Genomic DNA, 21,515 nt, shown 5'->3' on the forward strand with positions numbered 1-21,515 from the left:
GGAGAAGGGTGTGATGTGAAAGACACCCCCACTCAGTTTGGATTGCATGTAAATATTATAGGAAGTTGATACAATATTAACCTACTCCCATGGTTGTAGGCAGCCTGCACATGAATTTTGTCTTAAAATGTGCTTTAACCTATCACACTAGCAGCTTGCTAATCTGTCTCCCGTGGGAGACCAAGTCTTGAAAAATAGTTTTGAGCTGGGAAGAGGCCAAATAGTTTCTGTATGTGAACAAGATAGCAAGTAGGATACTTGAAATGTGCTCTTCAAAAAGGAAAGCCATCAAGTAGATACTAGTCAAGATGTTAGATGTGGAAAGAGAAGGATATTGACTTTTTTTTTCCTATGTGCAGGTTGCATGTCCATAATAATAAGTACACTAATACTTGTTTGTATGTCTTCTGTTCATTAAGTCATCTGAACGACATAGCTCTTTGGGTGCTGTGCAGGTAATGTGAGATATACTGACATGGCTGCTTTCCTGATGTGCCACGACTCCAGGGACCTGTGCCTGGACTGGAGAGGAGCACTGAGTGAAGCTGGGACTGGAAAGGGTGTGTGTGGTTAGGGCACAATGTTTAACCCACTTCAGGGTGAACACAGTGGCTCAGCCTAAGGCAACTGAAGTATATTGCAAGTCTAATTTGCAGCTAGGTGTTTGTGGGATTTGTAATTCACTTACAGGAGTTGCTGTTCTCTTGATTGCGTTAAATTAGCTGTAGTGACCCCTCCTTTACCCTTCTTGTCCTCTGTCGCCTGCTTTCTGCCCAAGTGACAAGAGCCTAAAAACAGAATGAGGTAGAAGGGAAAGAAGAAAGGATAGCTTTTATTTTTTAAAATGTGAAGCAAGGAACATGAATATTAAGTGTATATGTATATCAAGTGTATGTGTTTTCAAGTCAGCCTCAAAAGGCAATGACTTTTGTAATAAGGCTATAACAATTGTCAGCAGCAGAAAGCTCAGAAGAAAGCAAAAAAATCTGTAACATGTTGAGGTTGAAATACTTTCCATTAAACCTTGGCCTACTGCATGGGAATGCCATGGAAATTAATTCTAGACGATATTGGCATTGTCAAAATGCGCCATGTCACAGTGGAAGTGAAATTTCCTTAAGGGGAAAACTTGTGGCATGCACATACAATTGTTGAAAGAGCTCAGACCTTTAAATATCAGTGCTGCAATGAACAAGAGTTTTTAAGACCTTATTGTGGCAGTAAGATCTAACTCTTCTCTTTTTTGTTTTACACAGTGACCATGTATCACAGATCAGTAGCAACATTCCTGCAACAGGAGAGTAAGTGTCTCTTATAATTTTGTAGCTACATTTCTTGTATATTGGAGCTTTTCCAAGTGTTCCTTGTTATTCTTTGATTTTTCTTTATGGGTTGTTCTTATATAAACAGAAAAAGAGACAGTGTTTCCCCAAAGCAAATCATCTGCAATGATAATAAATCACTTCCTTCTGAAAAATTTTTGGGCAAGGTCCTTTCCTTGCACTGTGGCTGTAATGTTTTGGTTAGGCAGAACTTGTATATTTAGGGAAGCTATTTGCACTGTGTTATCCTCTTGCTCTTGGTTGCTCCCTGTTGCAGCCCAACAGAGGATGTGACTTGACCCCACTACCATAACTGGGAGCAGCAGAGCTAATGAGTTGGCTCCTTTGCCAGAGCTGGAAATGGCTGATGGGTTTGCAGAACTGATTCTTGTCAATATGTGAAATACAGACATACTTGCCTAGTTACACCATGTGGGATTTTGCAGTTGCTAAGGTCTTTTGACTTTTTCAGGAACTGCAGTCTCAGCAGACTTTCAAATATAGCAACTTGGCACAATGCTTGTAAAGGAGGAGTCAGCCCAGGCACAGGTTCCCATACTGTAGGTACTCAGTTAAAAACTAACCAGCAAATCCTGCAAATAACATTTTAATTATGGAAAAAGCACTAAAAGCTTTATATGGACTTTGGACAGGCATGTTTGAAAAACTCATTTTTCAGCAGACTGCTTAAAGCATTGCAAGAAACAAGAGATGGAATGGGATGTACAAAAATGTATTTCTATACGATCTTTTTGTGAAGAAAATAAAATAATTAAGTTTTGCCTATAAAAGCTTCCTCTGATGGGGGAAGGAAGGGAATATTACCAGAAAATGTCAGTATCAAAATGAAGGAGGTTTGGTTATGTTGAAAGTTCAAGTAGTCCCACATCTTTAAGCAATGGAGCTGTAGAGACTCCCTTGCTGTGGCTTGTGTGGAAGTTCTTTCACTGCCACTGGGCGTGACAGTGATCTCACACCAGAATACTTCAGGAGTGGCTGTGGGTGCATTCATGGCACAGGAATGTGTGAAAACAACATGAACACAGGACAAAATCCATGCATGGTCACAGAGTTAAGCATATGAGGAGTCTATATATGTATATGAGCTTCTGTATGCATGTTCTCATCCCTCTGTGAGACAGCAGTGAATCATCTTGCAGGTGATCTATTGCCTTACTGAGCTTGTATTGCACAACAGACTTGACCAATGTCAGCATGGCTGGGTATCACATGCAGTTTGGTCAGGGCAAGGACTATTAATGTGTTGGGTGAAAGTTAGGCACTGGTGTCTGTACTTGCAGTAAATAAAATTAGCTGTTCTACTGAAGGTTCAAACATCCCTAAGAAATAAAAAAAGAACAAGATTATTTAGGAAGGCTCAGCTCTTCTGAGAGACGCGAACCTCAGGGTATCTGAAGATTCTGGCTTTGCTCTTTGCTTATGTCATAGGTCTAGAACATTTTATGTTGCCTTGCTATCATAAAAAACATAAACCACAGATACCCTTCTTTATTTACTGTTGCAGAGGGAGAGCTCCACAAAGTCTTTGAGCTCAATTGACCTTATTTTTCGACTTGACAGGTATTTAGAGAAGACAATCCGTTCAGCCGTGGAGCAGCATCTCTTTGATGTTCATGGCTCAGGCGGCCCGAGTTCAGAGGACTCTGAATCAGGAACATCTTCAGCCTCTTCTAATGTGTCTGCCAGGCAGAGGAGGCGACACCACAAAGAGCAGGAGGAAGCCTGGAGAAACAGAGACATGTATGAGACTAATTTCTTGATTTTGGAAAGTATATTTGATTAAGTCTACCCTAGTCATGTCCTCTTATCAAGGCAATTCTATGTTCTGTTATGAAATGCACTGACCTTTGCCCCGAGTTGAAAGTGCAGAGCAGACTGCAGTGCCTGTGCAGAGCTCCGTTGCATCACTTAGAGCTGGGAAGTTTAGAGTTTATTCAAGTTCATGGAGTGGAACAAAGCATGATAAGAATCAGGGGGTTTATGCAGTAAAGTTTATAATTACATTATTAGGAATTGGTTAATTACAGTATTTGTTGTGTTAGTGGAAATTCCCAAGCAGTTCATTTTATTGCCTGTAACTTTCTTTAAATAAAAACTTTGGGCTTAGCTGCTTTTCTGAATTCAGAATGTCTTCAAAAAAGAGATCAAGTTCCCTTTTTGTATGTGAAGGCACAGCTTGTATTTGGTTTTAGTGAGGAGACTTGGGAAAATCTTCCTTTTTGTTACTCAGAATTTAACATTTTTTTAATCCACCCTATTAAACAAAACTTAAACATGATTTAGTGACAAATTTCATTAGAACTCTGTCAAGGAGTAAAACAAATTCCTCTTTTTTCTTTCATACTCCTCTACTTGTGGAATATATTGTGTGGTACAACTGTAGTACCAACACAGCCTTAACAAACACATGCCCAAAGCATAGCTGTATTTGAGGAAGCGTAACTACAGATTTTGCAAGGCCATGATCCTAATGAGTGCTTACCCATATGTCTAGCTTTAACACAGCACTAGTTCTTGCAAAGAATGTGTACACTTTACTGTAGTATTGGATTGCTAGGATTTCAAGTTAGATTCCAAAATAAATGTCTAGTTGCCTGTTGTCCTGGGTGCTGAATTCTCCAAATCCTATTGGATCCACACCTTCCTATACAAAGCCACTTTTATACAGATTCATAGCCATCAATACCTCATGTTAATATTGCAGCCATACTATCTCCCCAAATGTGTCAATGCTACTGTTGTAAAAAAATCTATAGTTACAAAAAGAAACCGAAAACCATTTATACAGTGAATGAAAATGTGCTGTGAAGATGGACTGGGAAATTAGCACTTGCAAGTCACCAAAGTATCTGGCAGCAGCTCTAAAGTAGTTTTTCTTGTTTAGTAGCCCTGCTGACAAGCTATTCAGGTAAGTAGGTCAGAGACTGGCTAGTGTACGTGTTTGGAAGCATATAGTTCTGCAGGACCTTTTTTCAACATTGCATTACAGAGCTGCTTTTGGATGTGATTGACACAGTTATTCAGGTTCAGTCCATAAAGTTGGAACCAAGGATTTAAAACATATTGGAAATTTTTAATGCTAGCTAGGGTTCAAATTGTCTTACCTGGTTCCCTTAGGTCTGGTTGCTGGAACTCCTTTAGGTAGATTATCAAAACTAGGAATTCCTTTCAAGACTTCGTTCTATTGTTGGTGTTTTGATTGTTAGTGAATTCATCTCTTTGCCATGTGATAGATCACAGGAGGATCTGTAAAGTCACAGAATGGGACTATAGGCCGGAAGAGTGTTTAGCACAAAACCACGTAGGTGAACTCACAGGCATTGAAGATTGCATGATACATAGACTCTGAATATGTAATTGGTGTGCTCAGGGTTTTTAAAAAAACTTTCACAGAGGCAAATGTGTTATCATAGAAGTTTAATCATAGATTTATAATTCTTCTTTGTATCTCTTTTCCACCAAAATAACCTAGAGGTTTGTGGTCTAGAAAGTCACTGAAATCTTCTGGGTTTGTTTTTATTCTTGTTCTGAACACTTGTCATGCTGGCACCATCCAGATACTACAGAGTAACTGGTTTCTTGTTACACCAGTGCAGGTCTAGATAAATTCTCCTGCTGTTCATGAAAGCAGGCTTTAGAGTTGCAGAGGACTGTGTAAGGCAGCCACACATGCAACAGTTAGCAGATGTTCCAGTTTCAATATCAAGTGTAAGCACACTGCCTTTAGCATCTGGCAGGGTAATATGGTGATGAATGAGATGCACTGTGTTTCTCCTGTTCCCTTAATGCAGTGATGTGTATGTATGTGCATCTTCACTGCTCGACAGAGTAGAGGGAAGACTAGTAAACAGGTTGTGAAGAGAAAGCTGCTGAAGGACCCAGCAGATGAATTGTGCAGGGACAAGATAAGCCATACGCCAGGCTTCTGGAAAACATGCACAAACCCTACTAGCCCACAGGGTCCCAGAGAGTGTATCCCGTGATGACTTATGCCTAGCTGTGCCATTCACTTCCCCAACACAGCAGAACAGTCCTCTATCCTAGCCACTGTGTTGCCATTACAGAGATACATTCCCTTTTATATTTTGTGTAATTCTCAAATAGGAATCAAAGCATTTGGCTAAAGCACCACAGTCCTGCTCTTGCATTTGATATTATAAGAGGACCAATTATGTGGTGTCATGCACCAAAGGAGATTCTTAGAAAAATGATTCACAGCTGCAGTCCAAGTTAAAAGTATGTGTCTCAAAGGAAAATATTCTGCATATTCTCTGTAAAAATACCACAGACAGCCAGGGGCTAGTTCAGCTTTCATCTGAAGTCAATGGGCTTCTCTGTCTTGGGCTTAGTGGGAAGTGAATCAAATCCCAAGTGTTTATCCTCACAGCTTTGTCACCTGTTGTGTATACACTTGGCTTTCATTTCTCAGTGGAATTTAGCAGTGTGGTTTTTGCTGCATTGGGAAGAACCAGAGATACTGGTTTCATCGGGCATAGAAGATGTTGTTGGAACCGCACCAGTCAGCACTGTGCAGTTTCCTATTGCTTTAAACAATTGTTTTAAACAACCTCTTGCTGTAATGTCCCTTTTCTTTTTAGGGAAGTTGTCAACAAAGAAAACATTCCATCTGGATTCTGCAGTCTTGAAGACTGTATTTTAGCTGCTCAAGAAGTAGAAAAATTACAGGACACCAGCTCCGGATACCTTAGTGAAAGGAATAAATCAAAACGGCAGAAATCCAGCACCAAGCTTTCAGAGCTTAATGACAACCAGGACAGCCCTGTGGTAAGCCAGCATGCTGTACTATTTGACACCTGTTAATAGGGTGGGAAAAAGTGTTTTTTGTTTTAGTGCACATTTGATTCCCTCAGGAGCTATTTTTTGCCTACAGTACAGGCGTGAGTGGCTATTTTAGTCTATAGGAAACACTGGATTGCACACTTGTCACCTTTGTGATAAGGCAACAGAGAAGCAATATTTCTGCTATGGTCCTCTTACTCCACCTATAGTAATTTTCTTTTTCCACAACTTGTAGCTTTTTTCTTTTGAATTCAGTGAAACATTTTGGAAAGCAAAAAAGGAAATAAGTCTTTTCCCCAGTCTTTGAAAAGTCTTGCAAGAAGATTGGAACCTTTGATGTAGGTTCTCATGTTCAGGTCAAGTTTAGTTTTATATTACTGCTAAGTTCTGAAACGAGATTTCAAATGATTACTTGATAATGAGATGGCAAAGATGTTTTATGCATTTTCCCTAAAGTCTGTGTATTACTGTGGTGTTTGCAATTTGCAGAGCACTTTGGAGCATGTCCAAAAGGTGATCCCTCTAGCTACCTTTACTGAGGACGTAAATTACTTCAATATAACATCATAAAAGTCTGGAATACTGTAGAATTTTCTCAGCATATTTTTGTGTGACCTTCACAGTAGAAGACAGCTTGCCAACTTTTATGAGCTGTAGAACAAAAGTGATGGACTATATTTCCCTCTCAACCAAACCAAACAATGATCAGATTATCAGCAGCTGAGAAACTGTACTGTGCTTCAGCACAGGATCTGTGTACAGTGGCAAAAGGGCTGTACATCCCAGTACCTTGCACTGAGCATGCAGTACATGGTTAATAGTAACAGTGAAAGCTGTGTGAAAAGACTGTCCTGAGCTATAGGGGCACTTCTTTCAGTTGTGCTCAGTTAAGTTTTAGAGCCTGCTACAAATGAGTTCATTCTTGATGTGATATTTGGACTCTTTGTTTACCTCACAAAATTGGAATGATCTGATGCCCTTACCCTGTGCAGAAATTCTAGAGAGAGGCATATTTGTCTTCTCTTTGTGATTAAAAGAAGACAAGATGCCAAAAATTGTACACTCTGCTCAATTTAGTAACCTATATTTAGTGCTCAGTATCAATACCCTCTCATGTGATGCTTCATGAAAGCAGAGTAGATTAGACACATTCACACTTGCATCTTTGGTTTGAGCAATGGACTTTAAGATAGACTTTGCACTGCAAAGGTCTAGCGCTTATGCTCTTTTCAGCACCTCTTCTCTGTGCCTGTGCAGTGTAAAGCAGTTCCAGTGTAAATGAGAATTTGTCTCAGGATTTAGGAAAGGAAAGACTGACAGAAGTGTCCACTTTTGCTGTAGACCTGAGAAACGTTCTTGAAGACTTAAAGCATGCCCAGAAGAAATGACCTCAAATTTACTTGTGTGAACTGGACTTTGCCCTGCCCCACATTTTGGATCTCTTGAGGGGCAAAGGCTGAAATGAATATAATATGAACTAACCTTATACAAAAAACACTTTGACCAAGATGACCATCAGTGTGGCTCTTGCTTGCTCTTCCAGAGGAGATGTCACCGTGGGATTGTCAACTGAGAGTATTGTTATGTAACAGCTTACAGAGACCATGGTGCTGTACTTCCAGAAGAGCAAAAGCTGCTTTTTAAGCTTTAATGAGTGTACTTATTACATACATGCATTTCAGAGGGTGCCAGAAGGATGTGTGGTAGTTTACTTTTCTTTTTGCTACATCTTTATCCTGCAAATAATAACCCAAATTAGGCTACCCACTTGGAGTATCAAAGGACATAACCTTCACCTTAGCATTTACTAATAGGCCTTCATAATGTAAATATGTCATGTTGTATATCCTTGACCACCTTTTTATGAGCCTTCTTTCTTTTCAAAGTCTGAAAGAGTATGTAGGACAGTGTGTGTAAACTTCCCTCTTAGCTGTCTGACTGCATCTGACTCAAAAGCGCAAGTCAGCGGTGGAAAAACTGTCAGTTCCACTTACCCCCCTGAGCAAAACAACCACAAAGCATTAAAAGCTTGTAACTGTATTTCAGAGACATGGTAGCCAGGTACCAATAGGACTTGAAGACTCATGTTAGGCAAGGCTGGAATGACTAAGCTGTGTCACCTTGTGTGGCTGGAGGTATAGCAGGTGGAGAGGGCTGTGGCTGCCCCAAGAAGAGTGTGCACGTAGTTTCCAGGGCAGAAACCACACTCTATGCCACTGACCAACTTCCTCCTATTTAGGAGGGACTTGCCCAAAACCCAGGGTAGAACACCTCCTGGACATGTGCCCAGAGTGGCAACATGGCTTGTCCTCACAGTACTTTGTCAGGCTCTTAGAGGACAACAGTGTTAATGTTCCTAATGATAGCCAAGACAAATTTCAGAACAAGTTTTCATAACCAGTTAAATTTCTTGCCCTACATTCATAATAGCATGACACTGTCTGTGCACATGGCAGTCTCTTTGCTGGCTTCTAGCTGTTTAAGAAGAAACTAGGGAAGGATTTGGCTGAGAAGCGGAGTATTTTCTAAGATGAACGTAAGGAGTCCTGCTGAGAAGATGCTGTGAATTTTGACACCTGCTATTACAGGAGTTGTCCAGACCACAGAATTGCTCCCAAGCTCAGGCTGTCTGTCAGTCTGTAAAATGGGAACTGATGGAGTGGTACCATGCAGCATTATTCAGTTTTGATGTTTTGAGGTCATCTGATGAAAGAGACAAAGCAGTCAGCAGCTAGTGTTTGCAGGTTATGGGTAATAAAGTGTGAGGTTTGTTTTGTTATAAATATGCAGCGGGCAGTAGTATGAGTGTTGTCTTGTTCCTAGAAGTCCTCTTGGATATTCTGTATTTGATTTATTTAATGGCCTGAAGCTTGAATCTGTTTCTCATGTGTCTCTTACGGGTTTAACATTTACTGTATTGCAGAGTATGGAAAGCTTTAGCTCATCCAAACCTATAGGCAGAACAGGACCTGATGACATGGAAATTTTGTCTGAAGAAAGGTGATTTTAAATATTTTTTTTTCATATATATGTGTGTTTTCCTTTCCCTGTGCTTATAGTACAGCCCAAGAGATCTTCTACCACAGACTGTGAGGGTAGCATTTAGTTATGCTGCAGAACAGCATTACCCAGCATGTTAACTTCAAAGCAGAGCTTCATGGAGGCACCGTGTATATTGTTTGGGCTTTGCCCTGCAGCATATCTCTTTTCTCAGCCTGTTCGGCAAGTCACCGAAGTTGCTGGTGGTGGAGACTTGAAGTCAGCTGTGAGGCAATTGAACCAGCACACTCCACACAAGGAACTGCAGGGCCTGTCTTAGCTGGCCTCTGGGTTGTGAATCCAGGCATTTTCTCCATGCTTCACTCTTCTGCAAGAGCTGTGCAGCCTCACTCTGCTCTCCTGAGATGACAATTTCTCTCAACAGTTATGTTTGCTGGGAGAGTGGTATTGGTTTGGATTAAGGACGCTGCAATTAAATTACATTAATTACTTTTCACATATAGCTCCTAAGAGGAAGCAAAAATACATAGTTTAGCAACTTGAAGTGCTGCTGCCCAGAATGTCCCTTCATTTACTGTACGAATTAGTGAATGTGCAGGAGTAGCAAGAACATAAAAACCTGTGTGTGCAGAAGTCCTGCTTGGTTTTGGTACAAGACAAGTCTGGTTTTGTATTTGTAATATGTTGGTTTGTTTATGTTTTTTTTATAGCAAAGAAAGTGAAAACGATGAGGGTTTTTTCAGGCATTCTCAGGTTGGTATTTTTTTGATTTTGTGTTTCAGTTCTGTGATCTCTAAATGGTCTTTTTATTGAATAGAAACAAGTAGTTATGTGTATAGCTCTGTGAAATTTTGTTTTTCACAGTGAAACGGAATTAGCATGTACATTTTCTTTCCCTTAGATTTGCTTTTTTTAAAAACATGATTTAGGGAGCCTCTCAACCATTGACGAGTTTGAAAGCACCTACTTCAGTCCCTTTGATCCCTCCTTGCCAAAAAGGGAAGGGTTGCTGAAGTCAGCACTTTGGTTCAAAGTGACATGAAGTTCCCTTATTAATCATGGCAAACAGGGTATCTGACTGCTTATCTTCCAGGGCAGTAAGATTAGCTTGTCTCTTTTGATTTCTCTAAAATCATTTGGTCTTTCATTTATGATTTCCCAATGCAGCCTGTTGCTTTTGAACATAGGTGTCTGTGATCCATTTGTCTTAGAAAACTAGATCATCTCCTGTTTCTTTCTAAGAGCTGGTGATTGGGATGGATTCAGGAGGGCAGACGTGACACTGATGGCATCAGTTTTGTCCCCAACTTTACATTTCTGTTCAACACCCACCTCCTGCATTGGCTTTATGGTGGTTTTTATCTGACTGTTCAGCATATCAAAAATTGGGGTAGGCTTAGGTGAACACCTTGGCAATCACTGGTTCATTTGGGTTTTCTTGAAACACCTCACAACAGCCAAACATTTAAAATATGGAGGAAAGTTACCTGAGGCATCTCTCCCTCAAGTGTGCACCCATTTTAGAGGAGCACAGGAAAGCAGCTGTAGCCGATGTCTGATTTCTCTGGCTTTCTGGAGTTAACTGAAGGCTAGTAGTATTTTTAAGCTAGCCTCCTCTTGTGTTTTTTTTAAATAAAAGCCACTATGCATTTATTGTTTTGAAACATGTCATTTCTGGTAGGGATTATTTCCCTCTAGCAGGAAAGGTAAGATTGCTAGCAGTTGAGCTCTGACCACCTGTGTTGTAGCTGGAGAAGTTTGTGGGACTCTGAAATAGTAAAGGATGTTCAGTGCTGCATTTGATCACTGCTCTGAGCTTGGATCTCCTGCTTTGCTCCCAGAGGGTCAGCAATCCCCCATGATCCTGCACTTGCTCGTGAGCTGTTATGTTTTCTGGAGTGTGGATTTTTTAACACCTTGTTCCTCACATACCCACTTGCATGTGGAGAAAGTGCTGTTACTGCCATGACACATTTTCTGGAGAAAAGGGCTGGCTATTCAAGAAGAGTTCAAGAATATAGTTAGGTCGTGTATGAAGAAAATTAGAGAGACAAAGGCACCCAGTTGATTATATGGTAATTCTCCCATTAAACTTTTAAATTAGTCTGCTGGAAGTATATTTGAATATGAAATCATAATCTTAAAATAAACTTCTCTTTAGGAAAAGGTGTAAAATTTTGAACTTTAGCTGCAGGAGAGGACATAACCTTAACCCAGAGATTGTATTATGTAGGAATTGCAAGGTCAAGAGAATCTTACATTCCTGCAGAGTTGTTTTACATTCCTTGTCCCTTACAAGCCTTTTGCTTAGGGCAGCTTTAAGGCATACATTTCACAACAAACAACTCATTCAGGATGAGGAAAGGACAAGGACTGCCTTGCTCTTTTCTTTTTCTCACCCTGTCTCCAGTCTGAAGATTCTAGTAAGGGTATTTGGAATTCGCCAGAGCTGCCGGTTGTGCAGACCCTCGTCTCTGTGAGGCTGTAAAAATACCTTGAAACACAAGTCCTGAATGAATTTTCAGTGCTTTTGTAACCTTTATAGTCTGCCCTTGGAAGCAGCTAAACTTCAGGATGTAAAGTGAAAAACATGGGTTTCTAGTACCCAGGTTTTGATACACCAACATGGCAAAAAGTGTGGAGGGGGATTGACATGACTCAGGAGTAAGGCAGCGGCATGGCTGCATTCTTGCATCAGATTGTACTTACGGATGCTTCCTGCTCATGGTTGTAATGGATGATAAGATGTAGGGGAATCAAGCCTTTTATATAAAGTTGATTTGAATCCACGTGTAATTGAATACAACTTCCTGATCAGAATTTAAAAATCTTTCTGTTGCCATTTATTTCTAGCTGCTTGAGCTACTGTGCTGGTTTGAAAGCAAACCGGCGAGAGACTCTGAGTCAGAAGTACAATTTAATATGAACAACACAACAAAACAACAACAAATGCAACAGTACAAAAAAAAAATAACCTGACAGAGTCAGAAAGTAACTTGACGCCCTGTCAGTCAGGGTGTAGTAGTAGTCCGATTAAATGGTAGCTGCAGTCCTCCTGGAGTGATGGGTTTGTTGGAGCAGTGATCCCGCAGATCTGCTCCTCTCCTGAAGGTCCAGCAGCAGCTCTTGTCCTCTGGGAATCCAGCAGGCAAAGGGCTCCCTGTGCTGGTCCAAACCCCAGCTTATATCCCTGTGAGCATGTTTGGCTCCCCACCCCTGGGGTGAGTCACCTCACCATGGGACAAGGGATAAGGGTCACTGGGAGGATGTGTCCTGCATGGGTCCTTGACAGCCCATTAATCAGAGACAGCCCCCTGAGGGAGCCATCAGGATTGCCCTGCGGGAGGGACAAGGTGATAACGATCACTGTCCCACTTGTTTTAACAGCTTGTGGATACTAGAATAAAGACCATTGGATCCCCCACACACTCAACCCAGGACAGCTACTCTTGTTGCTGATTCTCCCTTGGAGCAGGGAGAAAGAAAGCAGCTGACTTATCTCCAAGTTACTCAGATCTGTAGTTATTTGTGCTCCCAAAACATGGCTGCAGAAGCAGCTTCTAAAAAGCAGAACTCAAGTGCCTGCTTTGAAGAATTTTTGTGGCAATTTATGTAATACCACAGTGCGCTGTGACTGACAGCTGATACGAAGATCGCCAACTTGTTGCCCCTTTGGTTTGTGAGAAATTATGGCACATCCATACCCAAAGCAAAGTAGTTCTCCCTTACTTGATGTTTTTTCAGGGAGGTTGGCAACTGATGGCATCAAGAAGTCAAAAAGGAAAATAACTGATGGGAATACTGAATTATCTACCCCTCTATGAGTTTGGAGTGTTAATGTAAAGGAAGTTAAACATCTGCTTTCTTGAGTCTCCTGGGTTTGTGGCACCATTGTTCTTCAGAATACCTAATGATTTATTCATTTTATTAGAGGGTACATCAGTGAGCAAGGAAAAGAGAGTAACTGTCTGCAGGCAGAGCATGGGCCTGTTTTTAAACAGCTTTTAAATATTTCCAAAGGCTGTAGAAGAATGAAGACATCCATATGATCTTTCTAATATATCTGTAATGGAAATGTTTACCCATCTGGGAAGTGCTCTTATATGTGCTACAGGTATATTTTAAGAGTCTTAATAAGTCAGGGGATTGTACATTCTTCATAGAAAGACATTTAACTCTGTAATTAGTATCAGTGGTGGTGACAAGATGGTGTTTTCAGGTTGCTCCCTTCAAAATAGTTAAAATTTAGATAAGTTACTCTTTTCATATTTCTTTCTGTTATTAAAAATAAAATCTATTTTGAAACTTACTGCTTTATTTCTTTCAGCCTTAAAATACGGTGCAGTTTATCCACTGGTACAGTTTGTTCTTTAATAAATGTAAAAGACTGCCTATTCCTGGCCACTGGCCAATGTTTCTGTTTGTAATGTACACCGACTATTTAGATTCTGGCAGGAAATGTGTTGCTGGACCTTAAAGAAATATTTAAGTCTTCCCAAATTGGAAGCAGCTTAAAAAATATTGAATGGTGAATTAACACTTTTCCATGTACAGCTTTCACAATAAACACATTTGTAATCAGATTTAGCTCCAAGCTGTACAAGTTATTAGTGCTTGACAAACTGTCACCTAGTGTTTCATTTCATTATAGTGTTTCAAAAAGACAATTTATTGAAATGAACAGGAAACAAAAACCTTATACAAATACAATGCAGAACACTCTTTACAAATACCAGGGTATTCATCACCCAGATTTTTAGAACCATAGTACAGCCTAAGTTGGAAGGGGCTGCTAAAGATCATCTGATCCAGCGTTTTGTGGGAAAGGGCACCTAGATGAGATTTTCTAGCACCCAGTTCAGTTGCAGGGATTGATGGAACTGAATCGAGATAAAAACATTTATTCATATGGTTTGTCTACTGGGCAAGGTTTTATCCCTCTTCATGTAACTTACTTGTTTTTATCTACTCAGAGGGGAAAAAAAACACCAAACACGTCATTAGCTTTATGTGGATAAAAGCGTAGATGTGCCTTAGTAGCATGTGCTAAGGATATTGAAGCATTTGGCCACGTGTCTGGATTCGCAAGTAGAGTTCAAATATACCAGATATTTTCTTTAGGCACACTTTCTTTGCATATCAGCATATGCAGATTGCTAACTAGATTATCAAAATACCTGCAGAGGGAAGATCTGCATGTTGACTACCTGCTAGACTGTATTTGAGAGTGTAATGCCTAAACTGTGCTTACCAAATTCAAATAGTTTATGTAGTAATGTAATGCTGTTTATTCCAATAGCTCTTTATTTGTTGGTGGATTTATACATATCATGCTATATGTTTATGTTCATGCTTTACACTTCCTTTTCCCTACTGCCCTCTGTGAGGCATTACAGCTAATTTATTTCAGAGTGACAAAACCACTCATCAGGCACTCTTACAGACACACATACACTGTGTATCTGGAATGTGGGAATGGCAGTGATTTCTGCATAAATGCACATGATGTGTGGTATGTGCTGGAGTGAATAGTGGTGAGACAAACAGCAGTAGCTTCTAGGTAGTGCTAACTGATAAATCATTTACTTGACAGCATTCTGCTTTTTTCATTTTATTCCTAAGTCATTGGATGCCTGTGTGAATTTTTTGGCTTTTTCCCAGAGTCCACACTGCTTCCAGCTGAGATGCCAAACCCTACTGCCGTTTGGATTTGCGCAACACTGCTTTAATACCCAGAGCTCCTCCATAAATAGTTCTGCTCTCCCCACGCCCAGCTAGAAAACAACCACAGGAAATCGGGGAATGTGCAGCCAGCAGAGCTTAGCTGGCACTAATTGATCTGAGCCAGCACAGCCTGCATGAGAGCATTCATGTACGTAGCCTGCACTGCTTGCTGTTTGCGGCTGCTACCTCAGGAGCTCTGTGCCTGCTTTTTAGAAAGCACCATCTTGCTACAGCCTCACAACAGCAGCAGCGTTTTTGCTGTTGCTTGAACGAGTTGCGCTCCTGTAGGAAGTGTATGCAGCCACCCCCTCTCTCTCCCTTTCTCCCTGCCTCCCTCCCTTGCTTTTCATCCCAGTCCATTACTGGAGTCTTTTTCAGCTGCATGCAGTTATCAGGGCAGGCAGTCTCGGGAACTTGCACTGGCTTTTTAAAGAAGGAAAAATGCAAGGAAGGCAGATGGACAGATGTTTTTACTAGTGTGAGTGAGCAGTTAGTACATAGGGGTCACCAAGCAGGGGATTTGGATTTCTGGAAACTGGAAACATCAGTGTCTGTTTGGATCTGTTTTACCTAAAGGCATGAGCTTACTGCTACTGTGACTGCAGGGTTGCGTTTATTTCTCTCCTTTGCCTCCTGAAACATTTTTTTCTTCTTTCTCATTTCTCTGGGTTTATTGGAACATAGCTGAGTTCAAGTATGAAGATTCAAGAGCATCCAAGCATTCCTGAAAACAAGTTGCAAAGAAATCAAGATGCTGATGACCAGGAAAACAGCTTTGTATCTGAAATGCCTCAGCTGGATTTAACAGCACTGTGTGATGACAACAACTGGGAAGGTAGGATTGTGTGATGGCTGCTCGTGTGAGTGAAACGAGAGAAAGGGAAACCTGAGTGGGCCGTGCATGTATCTTTATGTGATCATGGTCTCTTGCTAAAAACAACTGGAAAACAGTTCTGTCCTGAATATAGAACTGAAAGTTTGGAGAAATTGGAAGCAAATACTGAATGCTACTAAGTCTACTTGTCACTTAGAGGGAGAAAATTAATTGTTTTATTCTTAAAGTTACTTTCATGTTCTGTTAAGTCCCTGAGTGTTTGAGGCTATCTTATTTGTGGGTGTCTGCTTACCGGAGAATTAAGCTAGACTGCCCTATACTTCAAAGCAACTGGGTATTTCACAGTCTAAAAGGAACTTTTCTTCCTCTTTAATCACCATTTGGAAATAAATGATTATTTAGATTTGAAAAGCACAGCTGGAAAAAAAAGCCTGCCTATCTGTTACTATGCCTTACAAACAAATTTTTTTATATGTGTGCTGTGTCAGAATTATGACCGCCAGCTCAAATGACGGTATTAAATTGATTGTATGTCATTTAAATTATTTTAATACTGTTTCTTAGCTCTCATCTCCAGAGTGCATGCTTGGTTGGCTGTTTGCACTGACTGGAAAAGAGCGGAAAATCTGGGTGCCATGAGCCTCAATTTCATTTGAAATTGACATGAAATTAAGGTGTTTAGCACGTCTGGGATCAAATCCTTTTCCAGTTACAGAGTATGTCTCCATGTACAAGTGAGAGGAGTTCTGTTAGTTTATGCTTTAGGAAGGAAAGATGGGTTTTGACAGGGAAGAAACAGGAAAATACAAGTGTGGTGTTTTAATAAAGCAAAAGAGGGATAATGTGCAATTACTTCATTGCTCTAAAAAAAGATCTCTGAGGAACACTGAGAAGTGAAGTTCTCTGCTCCTGCCTCCACAGCGTACGTGACCTGGTATATTTTGCCTTTCCCTCTAGGAGGGGAGTAGTTATAACACTTCAAGCATGAGTAAAGAAAACCTGCAGCTATGGCTGCCTTTGATTCAGCCAGGCAACTAGTTATCATGGACAGGAGGGAATTTTTCCATTTGCTTGCTGTGCAGGGATTCCCTATGTGGTATCACCACACGTGCAGCACCATCAAAGCACCATGGAAGGGCTCCCAGGCAGCCTTGTCTGAGATTAGCAGAGCCCTGCAGGGTCTCTCACCCCGGGGTGAGCATGTCTGTATTCTCAGAGGTGATATGTGGCTTCAGCTGTGACATAAACCTTTGGAAATAATGACACTTTTTCTCCTTCCTGCATTACTAATAGGAGTCATATGAATGCATGAAGGGAAGAACACAGCTCCTTTTCTGTCTGCCAGAGTCTTTCCCATCGTGTGAAATAAGTTACATCTTTGGCACAAGTCCCTCATAGTAGGCATGCTGTTGTTTGCATTCTAGCTGTCTTGCCCTGCAATATGAAACAGGATTATGGGCACATGTGACTGTGCTTTTGAAGAGTGCTTCTCTCTGATTCTTCCTTCCTCTGGTTTGTTCATGTGTATTTCACAAGAGGAGGAGGTGGGCAGTTGCAAAAGAATCAGCTGTCTGGGGTGAGAGAGACATCATATTCTGAAATACATGCTTTTCAGAATCACCATTTTGTTGACGTGGATGCAGCAGCAGCAAAATGGTGCCTTCTGTGTCTCAGCAAGGAGAGACTGAGTCTTTCCTAGCTGTGAATGTGAAATCAAGCTTGCAGCAGCCAGGAAGGGGAAGATCTTAACATCAGCTCTCAGACTGCTTCTGTAGCTAATGGCAGAGTCTGTTGTTGAGACTGGTTTTGCAAGGCAGGGTTGTACCACCCATCCACAGCTGTAGCAGCCAGGACATCCTCCTTTCCTCTGCTAGCCCGACTGTGGCACTCAAACCTTCACACATCTCTTCAGGATCTGTGCTGCAGCTCTGGTTTCATTCCCAGCAAAAAGGAGAAAGGATTGTGGCTTCAAATGTAGTAACACTGAGCTGTTTATTGCTTTGCCTTAGCAAGTTTGGTAGTTCCATCTCTCAGGAAATTACTCATTCCTTCAGGACGTAGTTGAGCTGACTTTGGGCAGCAAGGTCCTCTGTCATACTGCAGGAGATCCAGGGCAACTGCTGGGACTTTCACCAGTGACTTGTGAGAACAATTACAGGTCGAGAGGTTGCCTTCAGCTATAGCTGTCACTGCCTCCAGTCAAATGTTAGGAAAGAGCCTTGAAGAATTGGCACAAAATTACAGAAGACAGCCTTGTCCATTGACTAGCTTTTATTTGCTACTCAGGCAGGCTGTCCATCATGTTAAGACCAGAGCTGCTTTAAAATCCCGTATTCAGGGGCACAGACCTCTGATAATAGCTGCCAGGTGAGCTGGCAGAGCTCCATGCCTTTTTAAGTTACACTAGAAGTAATTTTTACCAGATACTTTTTTTTCATAAGGTTCACCGCATAGTTAAATCTGTACGGAAGAGGAGAGATTTGCTGTACTATTCCAGGCTGTGTTGCGTTTATCTAAAGCTGAGCAGAGAGGACAGAGAAATTTGTTTCCTGCTTCCCTCAATGCATAGGCTTACACTCTGCCACGTGTCCTCCTTCTGCATCCACCTTGCCTGCTGCATGTAGAGGCATAGGTGTAGTACTCATCAGGCTTTTGATGTAGTAAGCAGGGCATGAGCGGTGCCTCAGCCAATTTCAAGTGCTAGACTCTTAGCCTAGGTGCATTTCCTGTGGTCCAAGAGAAGCATTTTACTAGTGTGCATTTGGCAGGTGCAAATCAGATAGTTTTAATCTTGTGCTGGGTGTGAACTGTGCTGCCTCTGTTAAGTGGGATATCTGACTGCTAGGTTTGCTGGCTAAGCTGGTCAGTCACTGCCAGCTGAGGTGGCTGGTGTGCGTTTTCGGAGCTGCTTTCATAGCAAAAGTTTTTAATTGTTGTGGATTACATTTGAATTGAGTGCCGTAAGTGAGAAGGACAGAGTGTTCTCTCACAGTCCAGCACCACTGTGCAGATTTCTTACCAAATGTTTCTAACTCAAGCCCAGAAGTTGCTGTCCTACCCTCAAGGGAAAACTTAAAGTACGTTGCCCTCCATAACAGCATCTGGCCCTGTCAGCAGTTTGGTGAATCGATACGATGTGTGATTGCTGCCTATGTTACCCAACTACTGATGCTTAGCAGAGTTCTGTAGCTGAGATTTCAAGCAGAGTTTGCAGTGAGAAGCACTTATGAAAAATCATCTTTTTTTTTTCTGCATACTGTGGGGTTTAGGAATTAAATAATAAAAGCAGAAGTTTAAAACACAAGTTGAGGTCTCAGTGTTGAGAACTGAAATATTGCAGCACTGAGGTTCATGAAGGTAACACTGATCTACAAATAGTTTTGACACTGACTTAATTGATACTTTCCCATATAAAAAACCCAAAGTAATGCAAAAAAATCCAAATAATATAGCAAAAGAGAAGCTGCATTTAGGTTTTGTTTTCCAACAGTGTGGACTTAGATTGATCAGTGTATTTGTGTAACACTCTTCAGCATAAGAAATCAAAAGGCGATAAAGCACACTGCATTTTTATTAGTGAGTGTGGGGGAAAAAAGGTGTTGTTTCCTGAATTTATTTTATAACATCAGTGTATTAAAATGTACTTTTGATTGTTTGTTATGACTTTATGCTATAAACAAGACAAAAAATTTGCTTGCTAGTCGAGAGATGTCATCTCACTAACTGAAAAGGGATGGTGTAGCACTGTGTTTGGGCCATTCTTTTGATCTACATAGGAAGAATACCTCCTGATGTATTCAAGCAAGGATATTTTCAAACAGTTATTTATAAAATGAATAAAATATGTTGTTACTGAGTTAGTGAGTGTTTTGGTTGGGGTTTTTAATTGTTTTATTCAGTTCATTATGAGAGGTTTTTCTGGGGTCTTTCAAGTGGCTTTTAGTACTAGGACCTCAGGTGTTGTAATGAGTTTAGACTTTTTGATCCCTCTGGACCTACTTCAGTTTACAGTAGCTAAGACTTGGCCTCTTCTGTTTGGCAGATGGGTGTGTGTAAAAGCAGTGCTAGCAGCATGTATCAGCTGTGTGGCTGCAGAGAGGGAAGCAGGTGATGCCTGCACCTCGGGTGGTGTTTGTGTGTGGACACCCCTCTGTTGGCCCTAGAGTCCCCAAGGAACCCTGTGGCAAAAATAGAATGTAATAATAAAAAAGTCAGGTTTTATCAACAAGAGAGCTTGGAGCTCGCCAATCATACATCAGTTTGATACAACTAATCTTTCGTCTTGCTTCCTGTGATGCAGGTTTATTAATATCTCCAGCCCTCTATGCAGCAGGTTGCCATAGGCATGTGTGTGCCTATGGAGCTCTGCAAAGCCACACCTGGCAGATGGCTGACAGCTTTGTTGAAAAGATTAGCTGGTTGTGGGATTTGAGAGGAGTGCAGCACTTCTGAAGGACTGCAGGCTCAATATCAGCGTAGTTCACTGCCTCTGCGCCAGCTTAGAAAATGCAAATATAAAAGAAATGCCTTGAGAGTCTGACCAAGAAGTAGAAATTTGTTTCACCATTTCTCTGTGCTGGTACAGCCATAGTGGTTAAATAGTCCCAATTTTTTTCATGAAAGGTTGTCATTATGGAAAATGGGGCAAAAAATAGTACATGGAAAGGATGTGGAGATGAATAGAAAGCTGAGTTTTCTCTGAGCAAGAGAGATCTGTTCAGGACAGAAGATGAATAAGGGTAACTGCTCTGTCAGGTCAGTGGAAAAGAAATGTGAAATGTTTACATTCTTTACTGAGATTTTATTTTTCAATTAGCAGAAAGGGGAAAGGATGACATTAATCATGATAGCTGATACTTCAAACTTAGACTTCTATGAACGATTAAGTCCAGGAATTTAGCAGCCTTCAGGAAAAGCTCAACACTTTGACAGCTACCTTGGATAAATGAATAACAAAAGAGTTACATATCCTGTTAAACAGGAATTGATTGATTGTGCACTGTCAGAAAAAGTGGCAGCTTACCCTTAGCAGGTTCCTGTATGTTTGTGTGATCCAGCAATTCCAGTTCTTCCAGCTGGCACCAGTAGAAGAGAGAAGACAGTTGAACTACAGCTTTGACCCACTTCGTGATCTGATGTAGATAAAAACCATAATTCTACATATCTAAATATGTTCCCTGATTAATTGCTGAGTTACTCTCAGGGGGATTGGCCATTTGATATCTAGATTAGTTTTTTCTTCTAAATACATATGGTCAGCAAGGGAAACCAAGTTACCCATGGAGTCGGGTCTTCCAGGAGCAAGGGTTAAAAACATTTCTTCTGTCACGTCTCAAATTTGATTTTTCCTTTTAGGATCTTTTCTTCTCCTTTTTATCACTTTCTCCTTTGGAATGTGAGTTTCTGTTTCAGGGGAGTGTTTTGAAATCAACAAAATAGAAAATACATACACCTCATTCTCCACTAGCTTACATCAAGTGCTTTGCTGTCTTCTTGGGTTTGATCAGAGGCTCTTTGAGCCATTGCAGTTCCTGAATGTTGCATGCTATCTGGTTTATAAGTGCACCTTGGACAAAGTCACATGCATCATGCATGATTTATAATGGCTTTGTTAGCTGGTGTGGTAGGAGCTTAATTTGGTTACTGCTAAATATGCTGTTGATTTCTTCTAAATTTATTCCATCTATGTAAATCCCATGGAGGTGTTATTTAACAATTTCCAAGAGCAAATTCTGTTTGGGAGTGAGAGGATATTCAAAGAATTAGAAGTGAGAGATGTCTGGAAGAATCTCATGCATCACTTAACCTCATTC

The 21,515-nt window shown here is 40.9% G+C and overlaps 1 protein-coding gene across 1 annotated transcript in view; it reads left to right on the plus strand.

Moving 5' to 3' along the window:
• The first annotated feature begins 475 nt into the window (after positions 1–475).
• FAM13A (family with sequence similarity 13, member A) overlaps positions 476–21,515 on the plus strand; it is a 38,016-nt gene continuing 16,976 nt past the window's right edge. The window contains exons 1-7 of the mRNA XM_009075468.1: positions 476–569; positions 1,244–1,301; positions 2,904–3,083; positions 5,942–6,128; positions 9,067–9,143; positions 9,854–9,896; positions 15,552–15,702. Coding sequence (XP_009073716.1) covers positions 476–569; positions 1,244–1,301; positions 2,904–3,083; positions 5,942–6,128; positions 9,067–9,143; positions 9,854–9,896; positions 15,552–15,702 — 790 coding nt within the window. The remainder of the gene's footprint in view (positions 570–1,243; positions 1,302–2,903; positions 3,084–5,941; positions 6,129–9,066; positions 9,144–9,853; positions 9,897–15,551; positions 15,703–21,515) is intronic.

The sequence above is a fragment of the Acanthisitta chloris genome, unplaced genomic scaffold (assembly GCF_000695815.1).
Source record: "Acanthisitta chloris isolate BGI_N310 unplaced genomic scaffold, ASM69581v1 scaffold3470, whole genome shotgun sequence".
NCBI classification, from domain to species: domain Eukaryota; kingdom Metazoa; phylum Chordata; class Aves; order Passeriformes; family Acanthisittidae; genus Acanthisitta; species Acanthisitta chloris.